Genomic DNA, 17,065 nt, shown 5'->3' on the forward strand with positions numbered 1-17,065 from the left:
TACCTGTTGGACTATAACCTGGTGCTTTTTAACTTTACCCACCCCAGTTCAACACCGGCCCCTCCACATCGTTTCTAGTGAACTCGGCCCACACCCTTTACTGCTGCCAGTAAACTTTACAATGCTGATGAAATGGTGCAGTACCTGCACTCCTGAAAAATTTACAATTTCTAACGATAGTAGCTACTCATTCACTACTCCATCTGATACACGACATTGGAAACTTAGTGCAGGAGGCTGAAAGAAATGAGCAGCTTTAAAACAAAAACCATTTGGAGCTCAAAGCTTTCAATGAGAGCCAGAACCCGACGTTAAGTTCAGGTAAACTTTACTGTGACCAACTTTGTTACAGCTTCAGATTCCCCCCAGCAAAAAGGCATAGAAAAAGTAGTTCTTTTTAAAAAACAGCTCAAGGTCAAAGCACACACACTCTCCACACCCAACACCACCACCAACCCGTTGCTCCTTCAATCCTCCTGCAATGGCGCGTGAACTCGCTGGTGGCTCCGCAGGTTGAAGAAGCGTGTGAAACCCTTCCCACACTGAGAGCAGGTGAAGGGCTTCTCGCCCGTGTGGACCCGCTGGTGGTTCAGCAGGTTGGAGGAATTGCTAAAAGCCTTCCCGCACACAGTGCAGGGGAACGGCCTCTCCCCCGTGTGGACACGCTGATGGGTCAGCAGGTGGGAGGAACTGTTGAAGGCCTTCTCGCACTCTGGACAGCTGAAGGGTCTCTCCCCTGTGTGGACACGCCGGTGGGTCAGTAGGTTGGAGGAATTGCTGAAGGCTTTCCCGCACTCTAAGCAGCTGAAAGGCCTTTCACCCGTGTGGACCCGTTGGTGGTTCAGCCTGTAGGAGGAACTGCTGAAGGCCTTCCCACACTCGGGGCAGCTGAAGGGCCTTTCCCCGGTGTGGACCCGCCGGTGGGCCAGCAAGGCAGAGGAATAGCTGAAGGCCTTCCCACACTCGGGACAGGAGAACGGCCTCTCCCCCGTGTGGACCCGCTGGTGCTTCAGCAGGTCAGAGGATTTGCTGAAGGCCTTCCCGCAGTTGGGACAGCTGAAGGGCCTTTCCCCTGTGTGGACCCGCCGGTGGGTCAGCAGGGCAGAGGAATCACCGAAGGCCTGTCCGCAGTCAGGGCAGGAGAATGGCCTCTCCCCTGTGTGGACCCGCTGGTGCTTCAGGAGGTCGGAGGAATTGCTGAAGGCCTTCCTACACTCGGAGCAGCTGAAGGGCCTCTCCCCCGCCTGGACCCGCTTGTGGGTCAGCAGGGTGGTGGAACTGCTGAATGCCTTGCCGCACTCAGGGCAGCTGAATGGCCTCTCCCCTCTGTGGATCTGGTGGTGCTTTAGCAGGTCAGAGGATTTGCTGAAGGCCTTCCTACAGACTGGGCAGGAGAATGGCCTTTCCCCGGTGTGGCTGCGCTGATAAGTCTCTGGGGCAGACGGGGCATGAAAGCCTTTCCCACAGTTACCACACTTCCATGGTTTCTCCACAGGGCGGGATTCCTCCAGTTTCTCCATGGCTGAAGCTTCAGCTGTACGCAAACACTTGTACAGCCCCTCCCCACTGTGAATTCCTGTTTTCAGGCCGTATAGCTGTTACACGCTCCACGCTCAGTGCGCTGCAACAGTAGGGTCTCTCATCTAGTCCCATTGATGCTGAAAAAGTACTCAAACAAGAACCAAAAAGTTTGTTTCCTTCTCACAGAATCATAGTTGAAAATTGTTGCGGTCCTGATGAATTGGGTGACTGTCAGACATTGATGTCAAAGTGAGGACTGCAGTCGCTGGAGAGTCAGAGACAAAAAGCGCAGCACTGGAAAAGCACAGCAGGTCAGGCAGCATCCGAGGTGCAGGAGAGTCAATGTTTCCGGCATAACGCTTATACCTGTTCATTTTGAAACTTCTGTCTTCAGATCTTCAAATACGCTGCAAAAAGAAATTATAAGATTCATCACTGTCAGTGCAGGGTAGAAATTCAGAACAAGCAATTCTACTTTCTGCAGAATATTCTTTTCTTATTTCACAAAATTGAAAACACCATCCCACTCTCTCCCCCTCTGTTCTCACTCTGCTCTAATCAATTCTTACGGGGCAACCAACAAAGTGACTTTGTCACTGTATAAGTTCAAAATTAATATGAAAGAAGTCTTCGATAAGCTGTTGGCACTTAGAAGTTGACAAGGCACTGGGACTTGATGAAATATATCCAAGGATCTTGAAGAAAGGGACGACAGAAATTGTGGGAGCATTCGACATAATTCAACAGTCTTCCATGGAATTGGAGGAAGTGACTGGAAAACTGCAAACACTTTAGCCTTGTTTAAGAAAGGTTGTAAAGATATACTCAGCAATTAGAGGGCAGCCAGTTTAAATTTGGTGGAAAAGCAGAAATAGTTATTCTGGTCAAAATTTGTAGTCACATGGAGAAAGGTGGATTAAGAAGAGCCAGCGTGGGATTGCTGAAGGGGGCATTGCATTTAATTAACTTGATGGTGTTTTTTGCAGAAGTTACAGGCTTGACGAGGATAACACCTCAGCTCTCCTCTTTGTTATCCATCCTGGCTGTCCTAGGGAGTCTGGTACACCTACAGCCTTGACGTAATGCTGAATTTGAGGGGATTAAAGCACTAAAGTGTGACTTCAAATTACTTGGCTTCACGGGTTTTGCTATCATATCTCTCCCATAAACGCTGACAGAACAGGCTGTGTGCAGGAGTCTGCTGGGCACCATCTTCATTAATCAAAAGGGAAAGAGCTATTGATTCAGCACCTCAGTAAATCTTGAGGCAGTCTTGGCTCCTATGCACATATTGGGAGGCATGTAAGGAGATGTTTATATTTTGCTTCTGTACTTAGAATTCAGAAATTGAAGCCAGTGTACATTTTAAAAATATTCAAGATTAAAAGTACAGAGGAGATCAATATTATACAACAATCCAACAACCCCGTCCCAAGACAACAGGCGCCTGACCCTCACAAAGCTGGCGGCCGGTTGCCCGGGCAACCCGAGAGCTTCTTCGCCGGTGAAGCAAACACTGAGCCTATGGGGCTTCTATTGGAGGCCTGAGGCCTCCCCCTAGGAGTTTATAAACTCCCCAGTCTCCCTCCTCCCGCGGGTCCCAATCCTACCCTGTCTCACTGTCTCCTCTCCCCGGGGGCAGGAGCCAGGTCATGGCGCTCGGGCCTGGCGACCTCCCCGGGATGTTCCTGAAACCTGGTCCTGTTCTGAAGGAGAATCCCCGGACCCGAAACACCTCCTCACATTCCTCCCGACACGAGCTGCCGGACCTGCTCAGCTTTTCCAGCGGCTCCTGTTCTTGTTCCTTCAGCCGCCGGCGCCATTCCTCTCCCACACTCAGTCACACTGTCTTTGTCCCATTGCACATGCGCCAACTCAGGGGGCGGGTCCCTCCTGGTGACGTCATCACCGCCGCAGTGGCGCGGTCGGAGGAGTCCTCCAAGAATTCGGAGACAACGGGGGCGGGGCGATCGTTTTCCCCGCCCCCAGCCACTTGAAAGGTGAGTTTCTTTTAAGTTTGAACGTATTTTCTTTCAATTTTCAGAAATGTTATTCCAGACCTCTGGAAGGCTGAAGCATTGAGAAACTTTCAGACATAAACAAACGGATATGAATAAATTTCATAAAAATAGGTAAGGTAAATTGCGAAATAAACCCAGCACAAAATATCAAAAAGAATAGCAAGAGCTTGTATTGGAATGCTGAAGGGAACAGAATCGCTGAAGTAAATGTTGGTCCCTTGGAAGGTGAAACCGCTGAGTTAATGGGGGAACACTGAAATAGCAAAGCTGCTAAATCAAAACTTTCCTCAGCTTTCACATTGGAGGACAGCAATACTATCCCTATTGGAACAGGCAAGTCAGAGGCTGTAGAAAGGGTAGAACTTAAACAATTAACGTCGATAGGTACACTATCGGGATTGAGGGCGGACAGGTCCCCTGGGCCTAATGGCCCACATTCTAATGTACTAAAGGCAGTGGATACGTTAGTTACAATATTCCAAAATTCCTTGGACACAAGAAAGATTTATTGAGTTTATTTAAGACTGAGATAGGTAGATTCTTGATTGTCAAGGTGATCAAAGGTTACGAAGAGAAAGCGCCAGAAAGGAGTTGACTTCAGCCATGATTGGGTGACGGAGCAGACTTGCTGGGCTGAATGGCCTCTGATATCTTATGAATCCACTGGAGTGGAAAAATACTAATGTAACACCTGTATTCAAAAAGGGAGAGAAGCAATACGTGAGAAATTGCAGACCAGTTAGTTCAACAGCTGTTAATGGGAAGTTGTTAGAATCAATTATCAAGGAAGCAATATCAGGATGTTTGGAAAGTCAAAACTCTTTAGATAGCTCCTTTCAAACTACTACCGTTAAGAAGGTCAAGAGCAGCAGTTACATGGGAGACCATTACCTGCAAGTTCTGTTCAAAGACACTCACTATTGGAGCAGCACACTCATCTCAACATACAGAGATTACAAAGATAAAGATGGGAGAAACCATTGGAGAGATTTGAAGACTAAAATGAGAATTTTAAAATTTGGTTGTTGCTTGAATGGGCACCAGCACAGGTCAGTGGACACATGAGCCACAGAGGAATGAGAATTGTTGCCATGATACAAGAGCAAAGTCTTAGATGATTTCAAGTTTATAGAAGGGCAAATGCGTAAAATTATTGATTGCAGCAGTGAAGTAGTCAAGCCTGGAGGTAAGGAAGGGACCAAAGATGATTCCGGCAGCAGCAGCTACTTTGGGAATGGGACAGGCTCGAATGAGATGACAGAGGCGGATACAGGAGGCTTTGTGCTGGCACAGGTCAGAAGCTCCTCTCAGAATCCAATGCAGCAAGTTATGAACAGCCTGGCTGAATCTGAGAGTTATAAGGGAGAGAATGGAGGCTGAGGAATGAAGATGGATGCAAAAACTGGAAACCAGTGGCTTCATTCTTCCCAGTGTTTAATTGGAGTGGATCCATCAATATGAAGAATTTCAGCAACCAGATTGGACCATGAAACTGGTGAGTTTTGAGAAGGTTTGGAGCTCAGGGTGAGGTTCTGGATGTAGGTTTGCTCGCTGAGCTGAAAGGTTCATTTTCCATCACTATACTAGGTAACATCTGCAGTGAGCCTCCAGATGAAGCACCAGTGGTGTAGCCCACTTTCTATTTAGATGTTTGGGTTGGTGATGTCATTTCCTGTGGTGGCATCATTTCGTATGGCAATGTCATTTCCTGTTCTTTTTCGGGGGGGGGGGGGTGTAAATGGGATCCAAGTCAATGTATTTGTTGATAGAATTCTGGTTGGAATGCTATGCTTCTAGGAATTCTCATGCGTGTCTCTGTTTGGCTTGTCCTGGGGTGGATGTGTTGTGCCAGTCGAAGTGGTGTCCTTCCTCATGCATCTGTAAGGATACTAGGAATAGTGGGTGATGTCTTTTTGTGGCTAGTTGATGTTCATATATCCTAGTGGCTAGTTTTCTGCCTGTTTGTCCAATGTAGGGAACACCACATCCATCCTCGGATAAGGGTCTGTTTCTGTGTTGTCTGACTTTAACTCTTCTTTTACTGGTCATCACAACCATTTTCTTGCCTTCCCCAATACCCATCCAATTCATTGTTGTTTAAAATATCAGATGAACTCAGCCTTGAATGTATTCAGTGACCCCATACCTGCAGGAAGACATCCCCACTTCTGAACTCAGTTCCTCTTGCTAATATACCACTTGCCTTGCGCATTGCTTGCTGCACCTGTCTGACAACTGGCATTGATTGGTGTGGAAGAACATGTTGCTGGAAAAGCACAGCAGGTCAGGCAGCATCCAAGAAGCAGGAGAATCAGCCCAAAACGTCGATTCTCCTGCTCCTCTGATGCTGCCTGAACAGCTGTGCTTTTCCAGCAACACTCTCAACTCTGATCTCCAGCATCTGCAGACCTCAATTTCTCCTGGTGTGAAAAAACGCTGAGACCTCTTTGTCCATCCACACAACGTTCCTGATGAAGGGCTTGTGCCTGAAACATCAACTCTCCTGCTCCACGGATGCTGTCTGACCTGCTGTGCTTCCAGTGCCACATTTTTTGACACTGATCTCCAGCTTCTGCCATCCCAATATATGATCATTTAAACAATGTTTTGTGCTGTTTTCTTTTTCCACAACACCGGCTATAACTTCACACTGAGGTAATACATTTGCCATGTGTTTGCCAATTGAGACACAGACTTGGACCAACTTTTCCAGTCTGTCCCCTCCCTGGATTCCCTCCCTTTGCTTTTAGTTGCTTCAAGTCACAAATTGAACCCCAGCATGAAAAAAAAGAGAGTAGAAGAGGGGGAGAGAAGAGAGATCGCTGTGCTCACAGATGTTGGACAGAGGAAGTTCCAGTTTGTGGTGAATCTCAATCTTCATTCATAGAGAGAAGCAGCAGCAGCTTGAGAAGCTAATGTTCCACCTTCAGACAATAGAGAGGCTGTGTTTAACAAGAACACTAGACTCCTACCGGTCCTCCAGTACTTCTCATTAGTCCATCAAAACAACATAGCGCCGTTTTTGCGGACAGCTACAAGCATGCGCGGTGTTTTTGCTGACACTGAGGAGCATGCGTAGTAGACTCTGTGGAGATGGAGTTACTGACAGTTTCTAACTATCCAAAGGCCAATGGGAGAAAAAAAAGATAGAGCCACACTGCTGTAGGTCTGGAGTCAGTCATGCGTAAGCCAGACCAGGGAAACAATGCAGCTGGGACGGCTGAGTGAATCCTTTCCCCTAACAACAGTTTCCTTCCCTAAAAAGCACATGAGTCAGTCAGATGGGGGTTTTCTTTGCCCCGAAAAATGGTTTCATCGTTAAATACTGAACTCCAGGTTTCTGACCGAATTCCAATTCCGTCATCTCCCGCGGCAGGATTCGCCGGAACTGGGTTGTTAGTCCAGTTGATAATGGCACTAGGCTGTCATTCCTTCAACCCCCTGCGATGGCAAATGAACTCGCTGGTGCCTCCGCAGGAGGGAGGAGCAGGTGAAGGCCTTCCCGCACTCGAGGCAACTGAAGGGCCTCTCCCCTGTGTGGACCCGCCGGTGGGTCTGGAGATTAGAGGAATCGCTGAAGGCCTTCCCGCACTCAGGACAACTGAAGGGCCGCTCCCCCGTGTGGACCCGCCGGTGGGTCTGGAGATTGGAGGAATCGCTAAAGCCCTTCCCGCAGTCGGGGCACCCGAAAGGCCACTCCCCCGTGTGGACCAGCTGATGTCTCAGCAGGGCAGAGGAATCACTGAAAGCTTTCCAGCACTCGGGGCAGCTGAACGGCCTCTCCCCGGTGTGGAGCAGCTGGTGCTTCCGCAAGGTGCCCACTTGACTGAATCCCTTCCCACACTCGGGACAGCTGAAGGGCCTTTCCCGCGTGTGGACACGCCGGTGGGTCAGAAGGTGGGAGGAATTGCTGAAGGCCTTCCCGCATTCGGGGCAGGGGAATGGCCTCTCTCCTGTGTGGACCCGCTGGTGGGTCAGCAGGATGGAGGCCCGGGTAAAGCCCTTCCCACACTCGGGACACCTGAAGGGCCTCTCCCCTGTGTGGCGCCGCTGGTGCCTCAGCATGGAGGCGGCCTGGGTAAAGCCCTTCCTGCACTCAGGGCAGGAGAATGGCCTCTCCCCCGTGTGGACCAGCTGGTGCCTCAGCAGGGTGGAGGCCTGGGTAAAACCCTTCCTGCACTCGGTGCAGGAGAATGGCCTTTCCCTGGTGTGACTGCGCTGATGAATCTCCAGGGCAGACGGGACACGGAAGCCTTTTCCACAGTCGCCACACTTCCACGGTTTCTCCACAGGGTGAGATTCCTCAGGATTCTCCATGGCCAAAGCTTCAGCTGCACACAAACACGTGTATAGCCTCTCCCCACCGTGAATTCCTCGTTCCAGGCCGTATCACTCTTCCAGGCTCCACATTCAGTGCGGTTCAACAGTGGGTCTCTCATCCAGTCCCACTGATGCTGAAAATGTACTGAAACAGGAACCAAAAAGCTTTGCTCCTTCTCACAGAATCTAAGTTGAAAATTGCTGAGGTCCTAATAGATTGAGTGACTGTCAGATATTGATGTCAAAGCGAGGATTGCAGATGCCGTACAGTGAGTCGAGAAGTGTGCTGGAAAAGCACATCAGGTCAGGCAGCACCTGAGGAGCAGGAGAGTTGATGTTTTGGGCATAAGCCCTTCATCTGTTGATTTGAAACTTCTATCTTCAAATACTCTGTAAAAAGAGATTACAAATGTCATCACTGTCAGTCCAGAATAGAAACTCAGAACAAGCAATTCTACTTTCTGCAGAATTTTCCACAAAATTGAAAGCACCATCCCACTCTCTCTCTCTGTTCTCACTCCCTTTTAACTAATTCTCCTGAAGGTACTGATTCAGGATCTTACTGGGGCAGAAAAGCAAAAATATCAAGACTGACATCTCTCTGAAGTTTGGATAACTCCACCTGAAAGTTAATATCTTCCACGACATTGGGATGCTGCTGCTGAGAGCGAACAGGTCTAATTTTGGGAAGCAAACAAAAATGTTAATTCAGGGTGAACCTGCCATGCAGCTTCTTGAGGAACAACCAGATACAAAATGGTTAACGCCCCCAGGAAGAGGGGAACAAAATGAGACATCAAGGCGTTAACACTGACACCAGAGAGAAACTGAACATACAGATGTGGCAAACATTAGTGGAAAGCCAGAGTCATAGAGATATACAGCACAGAAAATGACCCTTCAGCCAAAGTCTTCCAGATATCCTAAATTAATCTAGTTGCATTTGCCAGCACTTGGCCCATATGCTTCTTAACCCTTTCTATTCATACACCAATCCAAATGTCTTTTACATACTGTAATTGTACCAACCTCCATCACTTCCTCTGGCAGCTCATTCCAAACATGCACCAGGCTCTGCGTGAAAAATTTGCCCCTTCTGATGCTTTTAAATGTCCACCCCACCCACCCTCACCCTAAACCTTGTTACTACCTCGTCCTGGACTCCCCTATCCCAGGTAAAAGACCTTGTCTATTTACCCGATCCACACCACTGATGATTTTATACAAGTCTATAAGGTCACCCCTCAGACACTGCCGCGCTAGGGAAAACAACCTATAGTTCCATCTTCACTCACACGGGTAATTAAGATTCATAGCGGAGTTTGTTCACTCCAGTTGCTAAAGTGAACAAATGTCCCTCCCTTCTCTCTCTCGCCCCCAGGATGAAGAGTTGCCCAGACGGAAAGAGTTTCACTCTGAAACTGACAGGGCCACTTCCGCGTTGTGACATCAATAATGATTCACAAGGGCGGACCGAGGCCAACACCCAGCCCCCGCACTGCGCCGGCTCCGGACTCCGGCGTGCGATTGACCCGCATTACGCCTGCTCCAGATGGCCGGCGTCCCACTGACCTGCATTACACGTGCTCCGGAGGGCCTGGATCCGGCTGGCCCTCGCTGCGCCCGCTCCGGACGGAAAGCGTCCAGCTGACCCTTACTGCGCCTGCTCGGATTGGATGGCGTCCGGCTGGCCCTCACTGCGCCTGCTCCGGACGGACGGCGTCTGGCTGGCCCTCACTGCGCCTGCTCCGGACGGACGGCGTCTGGCTGGCCCTCACTGCGCCTGCTCCGGACGGACGGCGTCCGGCTGGCCCTCACTGCGCCTGCTCCGGACGGACGGCGTCCGGCTGACCCTCACTGCTCCTGCTCCGGACGGACGGCGTCCGGCTGGCCCTCACTGCGCCTGCTCCGGACGGACGGCGTCCGGCTGACCCTCACTGCGCCTGCTCCGGACGGACGGCGTCCGGCTGGCCCTCACTGCGCCTGCTGCGGTCGGTGTCAGACTGACCCGCATTACGTCCGCTCCGGACGGCCGGCGCTGCCCTGCACAGTTGGGAAAATCCCTTCCCTTCAACAAATCCACATAGTGTGGAAGCAGGCAATTCGGCCCAACGAGTCCACACCGACCCTCCAAAGGGTAACCCACCCACACCCATTCCTCGACATTCACCCCCTGACTAATCCACCCGAGCCTGCACAACCCTGGCACTATGGGTAATTTAGCATTGTCCAGGTAAAGGTGGATTGGCAAAGTTAAAAATCACAACGCCAGGTTATCATCCAACAGGTTTATTTGAAAGGAGTAGCATTTCGAGCGCTGCTCCTTCAGGTGGTTGTGGAGAATAAGATCATAACGCATAGAATTTATGAAAAAACATGACAGTGCCCTGCCACTGAAATGATCTATTGAACAAAGCTGGATTGTGTAATCTTTCATCTTTTAGAATGTGTTGCAGGTATCACAAATATGTAAATCGCACAATTTCCTGCAAGGCACCTTCGAGATAACTATGGTTTTATAACAAAAGATGACATCTTTCAGTCTGGGGGGATGGAGGGTTGGGGGGGAGGAAAGTGGGGGGATGGGGGGTTGGGGGGGAGGAGAGTGGGGGGTTGGGGGGGAGGAGAGTGGGGGGTTTGGGGGGAGGAGAGTGGGGGGTTGGGGAGGGAGGGGGGAATGGCAGAACTAGAGGGCATATGTTTAGGGTGAGAGGGGAAAGATATAAAAGAGACCTAAGGGGCAACCTTTTCACAAAGAGGGTGGTACATGTACGGAATGAGCTGCAAGAGGAAGAGGTGGAGGCTAGTACAATTGCAACATTTGAAAGGGATCTGGATGGAATATATGAATAGCAAGGGTTTGGAGGGATATGGGGTGGGTGTGAGAAGGTAGGACTAGATGGGTTGGGATATCTAGTCGGCATGGACAAGTTGGATCGCAGGGTCTATTCTGTGCTGTACATCTCTACGACTATTTCAGCTCAGACAATGCATGAAAGGTGTGAGATCAGAGTCTGTCTGTATCCTAACCTTGAGTCAGGCTGGTTCTATTTTCAAAAGTTGAATTTACATAATACTACATGTATTGACTGCCTGGAGATTGTTCATTTTAGGAGCAAAATAGAATGTATCGGCAAATATAATGCTGCAAATACAAATTCACTGCAATGGACTTGTGTGTATACACACACACGCATGAGAGAAATAAAAAGTCTATTTCTGTGCTGCATATCACACAGACATTGAGATAACATGCTTTATTTCTGTGGTTGTAAATGTTGTTGTAAATTATAGCTGGGGACTAATAGTTAGATGTAAGGGACAGAATCCCTCAAAATAGGGCACTATAAGAATCCTGGGAGAACCCTATTCTGGTTTACTTACTAGTGAACAAACATTAAGCACGAGGATCTATTTATTTTTAATTTTGATTCGTTTTTCTTGTTTGATTCCCTGCTATGACAACACTGTATCTGAATGGTTGACAGGCTGAGAGATGGTGGGTTGGGTCTCAATTGACCCAATGTTTTATTGTTCCAAATGGTGTAAAAATGGGTGTCAAAGCTTCAGCAGAAATCCAGCAGAGCTGACAGGCCAACATCTTACTCTAAGCGAACAGGGAGATCAACAGAGGAGAGAGAAATCAGGACCTGAAATCTGAGCTGACACCAGACTACCCTGTGATCAATGCTTTGATTAGCAGTGCCAACCCTCTACCTTGACCTCGCTTCCCACTTGACTACCCCCTCAATATTCAGGATCCAATCCTTGTCATCCTGAAGCTGGGTTAGCCATGGGAAATGCAGGGTTATAGTTCCATAGTAATAAAAGCAGGAGTAGGCCATTTGTCCTGTCAGGCCTACTCTGCCATTCATTAAGATCATCGCAGCTCCTCCTCCCTGCATTGTCAAAGCTACCCTTAATTCACCAACCATGCAAAAACCCATCCAACTGTGTCTTCAATATACTGAAGTGGCCTTTACTGCTTCATTGGGCAGAGAATTCCATAGATTCTCTCCTAATCGGTGTTTGAAAGCTACTCCCCCTAATCTTGAGGTCTAGTCTCACCCAACAGCAGAAATGACTGGATAGGGAAGGGCTGCATCCCCAAAGTGCAATGAATTCCCACTTCCCCCCAAAATCCCGGACGGACTCACTCACTCAGTTGTTTGCTCATAAATGAAAGATTTTACTGTTACAACTTCTGCTCCTAGTCAGGGCAAAACATCTTTGACAGCTGCTCTGAAAGTCCAATCTTCACAACCACACTTATGAATCATTCTCCTCTCACCTCAAATATGCACCGTCTAGTTTTGGACTGCACCATCCCGGGGAAAAGATCTTGGATATTCACCCTATCCATGCCCGTTACAACGTCAATGCCCTCAGTCTCTGATGCTCCAGGGAAAATATCCCTGGCCTATTCTCCCTCTCCCAGTAGTTTAAACCCTCCACGTCTGGCAACAACCTTGTAAATCTTTTCCAACCTCTTTCAAAGTTTCACAACATCTTTTCTATATCAAGGAGACTAGAATTGAATGCAGTGTTCCAAAAGTGGCCCAACCAATTTCGTGGACAGCGGCCACATGACCTCCCAACTCCCATACTCAATGCTCTGACCAAGAAAGGAAAGCATACTGAATGCCTTCTTTACTATCGTAGCTACCTGAGACTCCACTTTCAAGGAATTATGAACCTGCACTCCAAGGTCTTTGTTCAGCAACACTCCCCTTAACTGTGTCAGTTCTGCCTGGATTGCTTGACCAAAATGCAACTCCTCACATTTGTCTAAATTAAACTCCATCTCCCACTCCTCGGCCCAATGACCCATCTGCTCAATTCCCATTTATAGCAAACTCTCTTATTCCCTAGAAGCTGAAAATCTTAATCCCACCTAATTCCTGCTGCATCTCATCCTGAAGGGTCTGGTTCATGCTGATACACAGGCCCACACTCTAATTGAAACATACAGAATACTGAATGGCATGGACAGACTGGATGTTGGGAAGATGTTTCCATTGGTAGGAGAGACAAGAACCTGAAGGCACAGCCTTAGAGTAAAGGGAAGGCCTTTTGGAACTGTGATAAGGAGAAACTCCTTCAACCAGAGAGTGGTGAATCTTTGGAATTCATTGCCACAGAAGGCTGTAAAGGACAGGTCATTGAGAATATTTAAGACGGAGGTAGACAGGTTCTTGAGGATCAAGGGTTACGGGGAGAAAGCAGGAGAATGGGCCTGAGAAACTTATCAGCTGCGATTGTGCGCTATCAGCAGACCTGATGGGCTGAATGGCCTAATCTCAGCTCCAATGTGTTATGGTCTCTTGCTGTCCTGGACACAGAGGGTGAGAATTGGGAGCAGGACTAGGACATTTGGTCTTTCGTGCCTGGACCAGTATTGCACAGATCATAACTGGATATGAATATACCTACATTTTGGTGGACAGGCTGGGACATTTTTCATTGGAGCATAGGAGGTTGAGAGGTGACCTTACTGAGGTTGATTAAATCATGACAGATCTAGCTAACGTGAATGGCAGATGTCCTTTCCCTTGGGTGGGGGTTTCAAGATTAGGGAGCAAATTTTGAAGGAGAGAGGAGAAAGATTTGAAAAACATGAGGGACATTATTTTTCATTTTACAGAGAGTGGTTCGCGTGTGGAATGAATGTCCAGAGGAAGTGGTGCAGTTATAGCATTTAAAGGACATTTGGATAAGTATCTGAATAGGAAAGATTCAGAGGATATGGACCAAATACTGGTAGGTGGGACTAGTTTAGTTAGAGAACATAGTCAGCATGGACTAGTTGGACTGAAGGGGCTGTTTCTGTGCTGTCTGACACTGTAACTGTTCTATGCTGGTCTTGAAACCATTTTCTTAATATCCCCCATAAACATCCATTTCATTGTTGTTCAAAATATCAGATGAACTCAGCAGTGAATACGTTCAATGACCCCCCTAACAGAAAGAAGACATCCCCACTTCTGAACTCAATTCCTCTTGCTAATATACCACTTGCCTTGCTGATAGCTTGCTGCACCTGTCCGACAACTGGCAGTGACTGGTGCAGAAGGACACTGAGGTCCCATTGTACATCTACACATCATTGTTGATGAAGGGCTTGTGCCCAAAACATCAACTCTCATGCTGCCTGATTAGCTGTACTTTTAGGAGAAAGTGAGGACCGCAGATGCTGGAGATCAGAGCAGAAAATATGTTGGTGGAAAAGTGCAGCAAGTCAGGCAGCATCCAAGGAGCATGAGAATCGACGTATCGGACATGAGCCCTTCTTCAGGAATGAGGAAAGTGTGGCAAGCAGGCTAAGATAAAAGGTGGGGAGGAGGGACTTGGGGGAGGGGCTTTGGAAATGCGATAGGTAGAAGGAGGTTAAGGTGAGGGTGATAGGCCGGAGTGGGGGTGGGGGCGGAGAGGTCAGGAAGAAGATTGCAGGTTAGGAAGGTGATGCTGGGTTTGAGGGTTGGGACTGAGACAAGGTGGGGGGAGGGGAAATGAGGAAACTGGAGAAATCGGAGGTCATCCCTTGTGGTTGGAGGGTTCCTAGGCGGAAGATGAGGCCCTCTTCCTCCAGCTGTCATGTTGCCATGGTCTGGCGATGGAGGAGTCCAAGGACCTGCATGTCCTTGGTGGAGTGGGAGGGGGAGTTGAAGTGTTGAGCCACGGGGTGGTTGGGTTGGTTGGTCCGGGTGTCCTAGAGGTGTTCTCTGAAACGTTCTGCAAGTCGGCGGCCTGTCTCCCCAATGTAGAGGAGGCCACATCGGGTGCAGCGGATGCAGTAAATGATGTGTGTGGAGGTGCTGGTGAATTTGTGGTGGATATGGAAGGATCCCTTGGGGCCTTGGAGGGAACTAAGGGGGGGAAGGTGTGGGCTGAAAATGTGTTGCTGGAAAAGCACAGCAGGTCAGGCAGCATCCAAGGAGCAGGAGAATCGTCGTTTCGGGCATGAGCTCTTCTTCAGGAATCTGAAGGTGTGGGCGCAAGTTTTGCATTTCTTGCGGTTGCAGGGGAAGGTGCCGGGAGTGGAGGTTGGGTTGGTGGGGGCTGTGGACCTGACGAGGGAGTCACGGAGGGAGTGGTCTTTTCGGAACGCTGATAGGGGAGGGGAGGGAAACATATTCCTGGTGATGGGGTCCGTTTGGAGGTGGCAGAAATGACGACGGATGATACGATGTATATGGAGGTTGGTGGGGTGGTAGGTGAGGACCAGTGGGGTTCTGGCCTGGTGGCGATTGGAGGGACGGGGCTCAAGGGCAGAGGAGCGGGAAGTGGAGGAGATGCGGTGGAGAGCATTGTCGATCATGTCTGGGGGGAAATTGCAGTCTTTGAAGAAGGAGGCCATCTGGGTTGTTCGGTATTGGAACTGGTCCTCCTGGGAGCAGATGCAATGGAGATGAAGAAATTGGGAATATGGGTGCAACTCTGATCCTCAGCATCTGCAATCCTCACTTTCTCCACATCCCAATGTATCACATTTAAAAACGCACCACCTTTCTGTTTTTCTTGCCACGGCAAAGGCTATAGCTTCACATTGAGGTACTGCATTTGCCATGTGTTTGCCAACTGAGACACAGACCTGGTCCAACATTTCCTGAGTCTGTCTCCACCCCAGAGAATCACTCCCTTTCCTTTCAGCTGCTGCAAATCAACATTATATGAACAGGGATATCGGCTGGGTGCTGGCAAGCGGGACTAGATTAGGTTGCAATATCTGGCCGACATGAACGAGTTGGACCGAAGGGTCTGTTTCCGTACTGTCCATCTCTATGACTATAATTGAACACCAAAATGAAAACTAAATGGAAAAGGGGGTGAGAAAAGAGAGTGCTGTACTCACAGATGTTGGACAGAAGAAGCAAGTTACAGTCTGGGCTGAAGCTCAATCTTCACAGCAGCTACAGAAGCTTATGGTCCTCCTTCTGCATTCAGACAATAGGAGTGCTCTAACTGGCAGGAGGACCAATCTCCATCCGGTCCTCCAGGCTTTACCATTGGTCCATCAAAAGGAAGTCGCGTGCCGTTCTTCGGACTTCGAGGAGCATGCGTACTACTTTGCTGACACCGGTGACCATGTGCCTTCCTCACTGACACCTCGGAGCATGCGCAGTGTGCGCTTTGGGGACTACTGTTAATGACGGATGTAAAGAATCTAAAGGCCAAAAGGAGAAAAAACGGCTGGAGCCACAATTTTATTTTTCCCTGTAGCTCGACGTTGTATTCTTTTTGCATTTTGTCTGGCTGCTCAACTTTTGTAAGTCTTTTCACCAGGGCAGATGAAGTTGTAAACTGGAGGGCATCGGTTTAAGATGAGGGGAGAAAGATTTAAAATGGTCCGAAGAAGCAACTTTTTCGCACAGAGGGTGGTGTGTGTACGGAATGAACTGCCAGACGAAGTGGTGGAGGCTGGTGCATTTACAATGTTTAATAGGAATCTGGATGGGTATATGAATAGGAAGGGTTTAGAGGGATATGCGGCCCACCCGCATGGGCCCCAGCTATGCCTGCCTCTTCGTAGGGTATGTGGAACAATCCATCTTCCGCAACTACACTGGCCCCACCCCGCATCTTTTCCTTCGCTACATTGATGACTGTATCGGCGCTACCTCGTGCTCCCACGAGGAGGTTGAACAGTTCATCCACTACACTAACACCTTCCACCCCGACCTCAAATTCACCTGGACAGTCTCGGACTCCTCCCTCCCCTTCCTAGACCTTTCTGTTTCTATCTCAGGCGACCGAATCAACACGGACATCTACTACAAACCAACCGACTCCCACAGCTACCTGGACTACACCTCCTCCCATCCTGCCCCCTGTAAAAATGCCATCCCATTCTCCCAATTCCTTCGTCTCCGCCGCATCTGCTCCCAGGAGGACCAGTTCAAAATACGTACAACACAGATGGCCTCCTTCTTCAAGGACCGCAATTTCCCCCCCGACGTGGTCGACGGTGCCCTCCACCGCATCTCCTCCACTTCCTGCTCCTCCGCCCTTGAGCCCCGCCCCTCAAACCGCCACCAGGACAGAACCCCACTGGTCCTCACCTACCACCCCACCAATCTCCATGTACAGCGCATCATCCGCCGTCACTTCCGCCACCTCCAAACAGACCCCAGCACCAAGGATATATTTCCCTCCCCTCCCCTATCAGCTTTCCGTAGAGACCACTCCCTCCGTGACTCCCTTGT

The 17,065-nt window shown here is 49.2% G+C and overlaps 2 protein-coding genes across 9 annotated transcripts in view; one reads left to right on the forward strand and one right to left on the reverse strand.

Moving 5' to 3' along the window:
- Window positions 1–17,065, forward strand: part of LOC148143696 (sulfhydryl oxidase 2-like) — a 565,239-nt gene that overhangs the window by 23,457 nt on the left and 524,717 nt on the right. The window lies entirely within an intron of this gene.
- LOC148143697 (uncharacterized) lies at window positions 313–9,502 on the reverse strand. The gene is made up of 4 exons (XM_087974454.1): window positions 9,435–9,502; window positions 7,002–8,252; window positions 5,135–5,136; window positions 313–1,416 (listed from the first exon to the last, which is right to left on the reverse strand). Exons 2-4 carry the CDS (start codon window positions 7,857–7,859, stop codon window positions 468–470), a joined length of 1,809 nt encoding a protein of 602 aa, XP_087830580.1. The 5' UTR covers window positions 7,860–8,252; window positions 9,435–9,502; the 3' UTR covers window positions 313–467.

This window comes from Chiloscyllium plagiosum, unplaced genomic scaffold (assembly GCF_037043375.1).
Source record: "Chiloscyllium plagiosum isolate Xiang-an unplaced genomic scaffold, Cpla_swu_hap1 HiC_scaffold_27, whole genome shotgun sequence".
In the NCBI taxonomy this organism is placed as follows: domain Eukaryota; kingdom Metazoa; phylum Chordata; class Chondrichthyes; order Orectolobiformes; family Hemiscylliidae; genus Chiloscyllium; species Chiloscyllium plagiosum.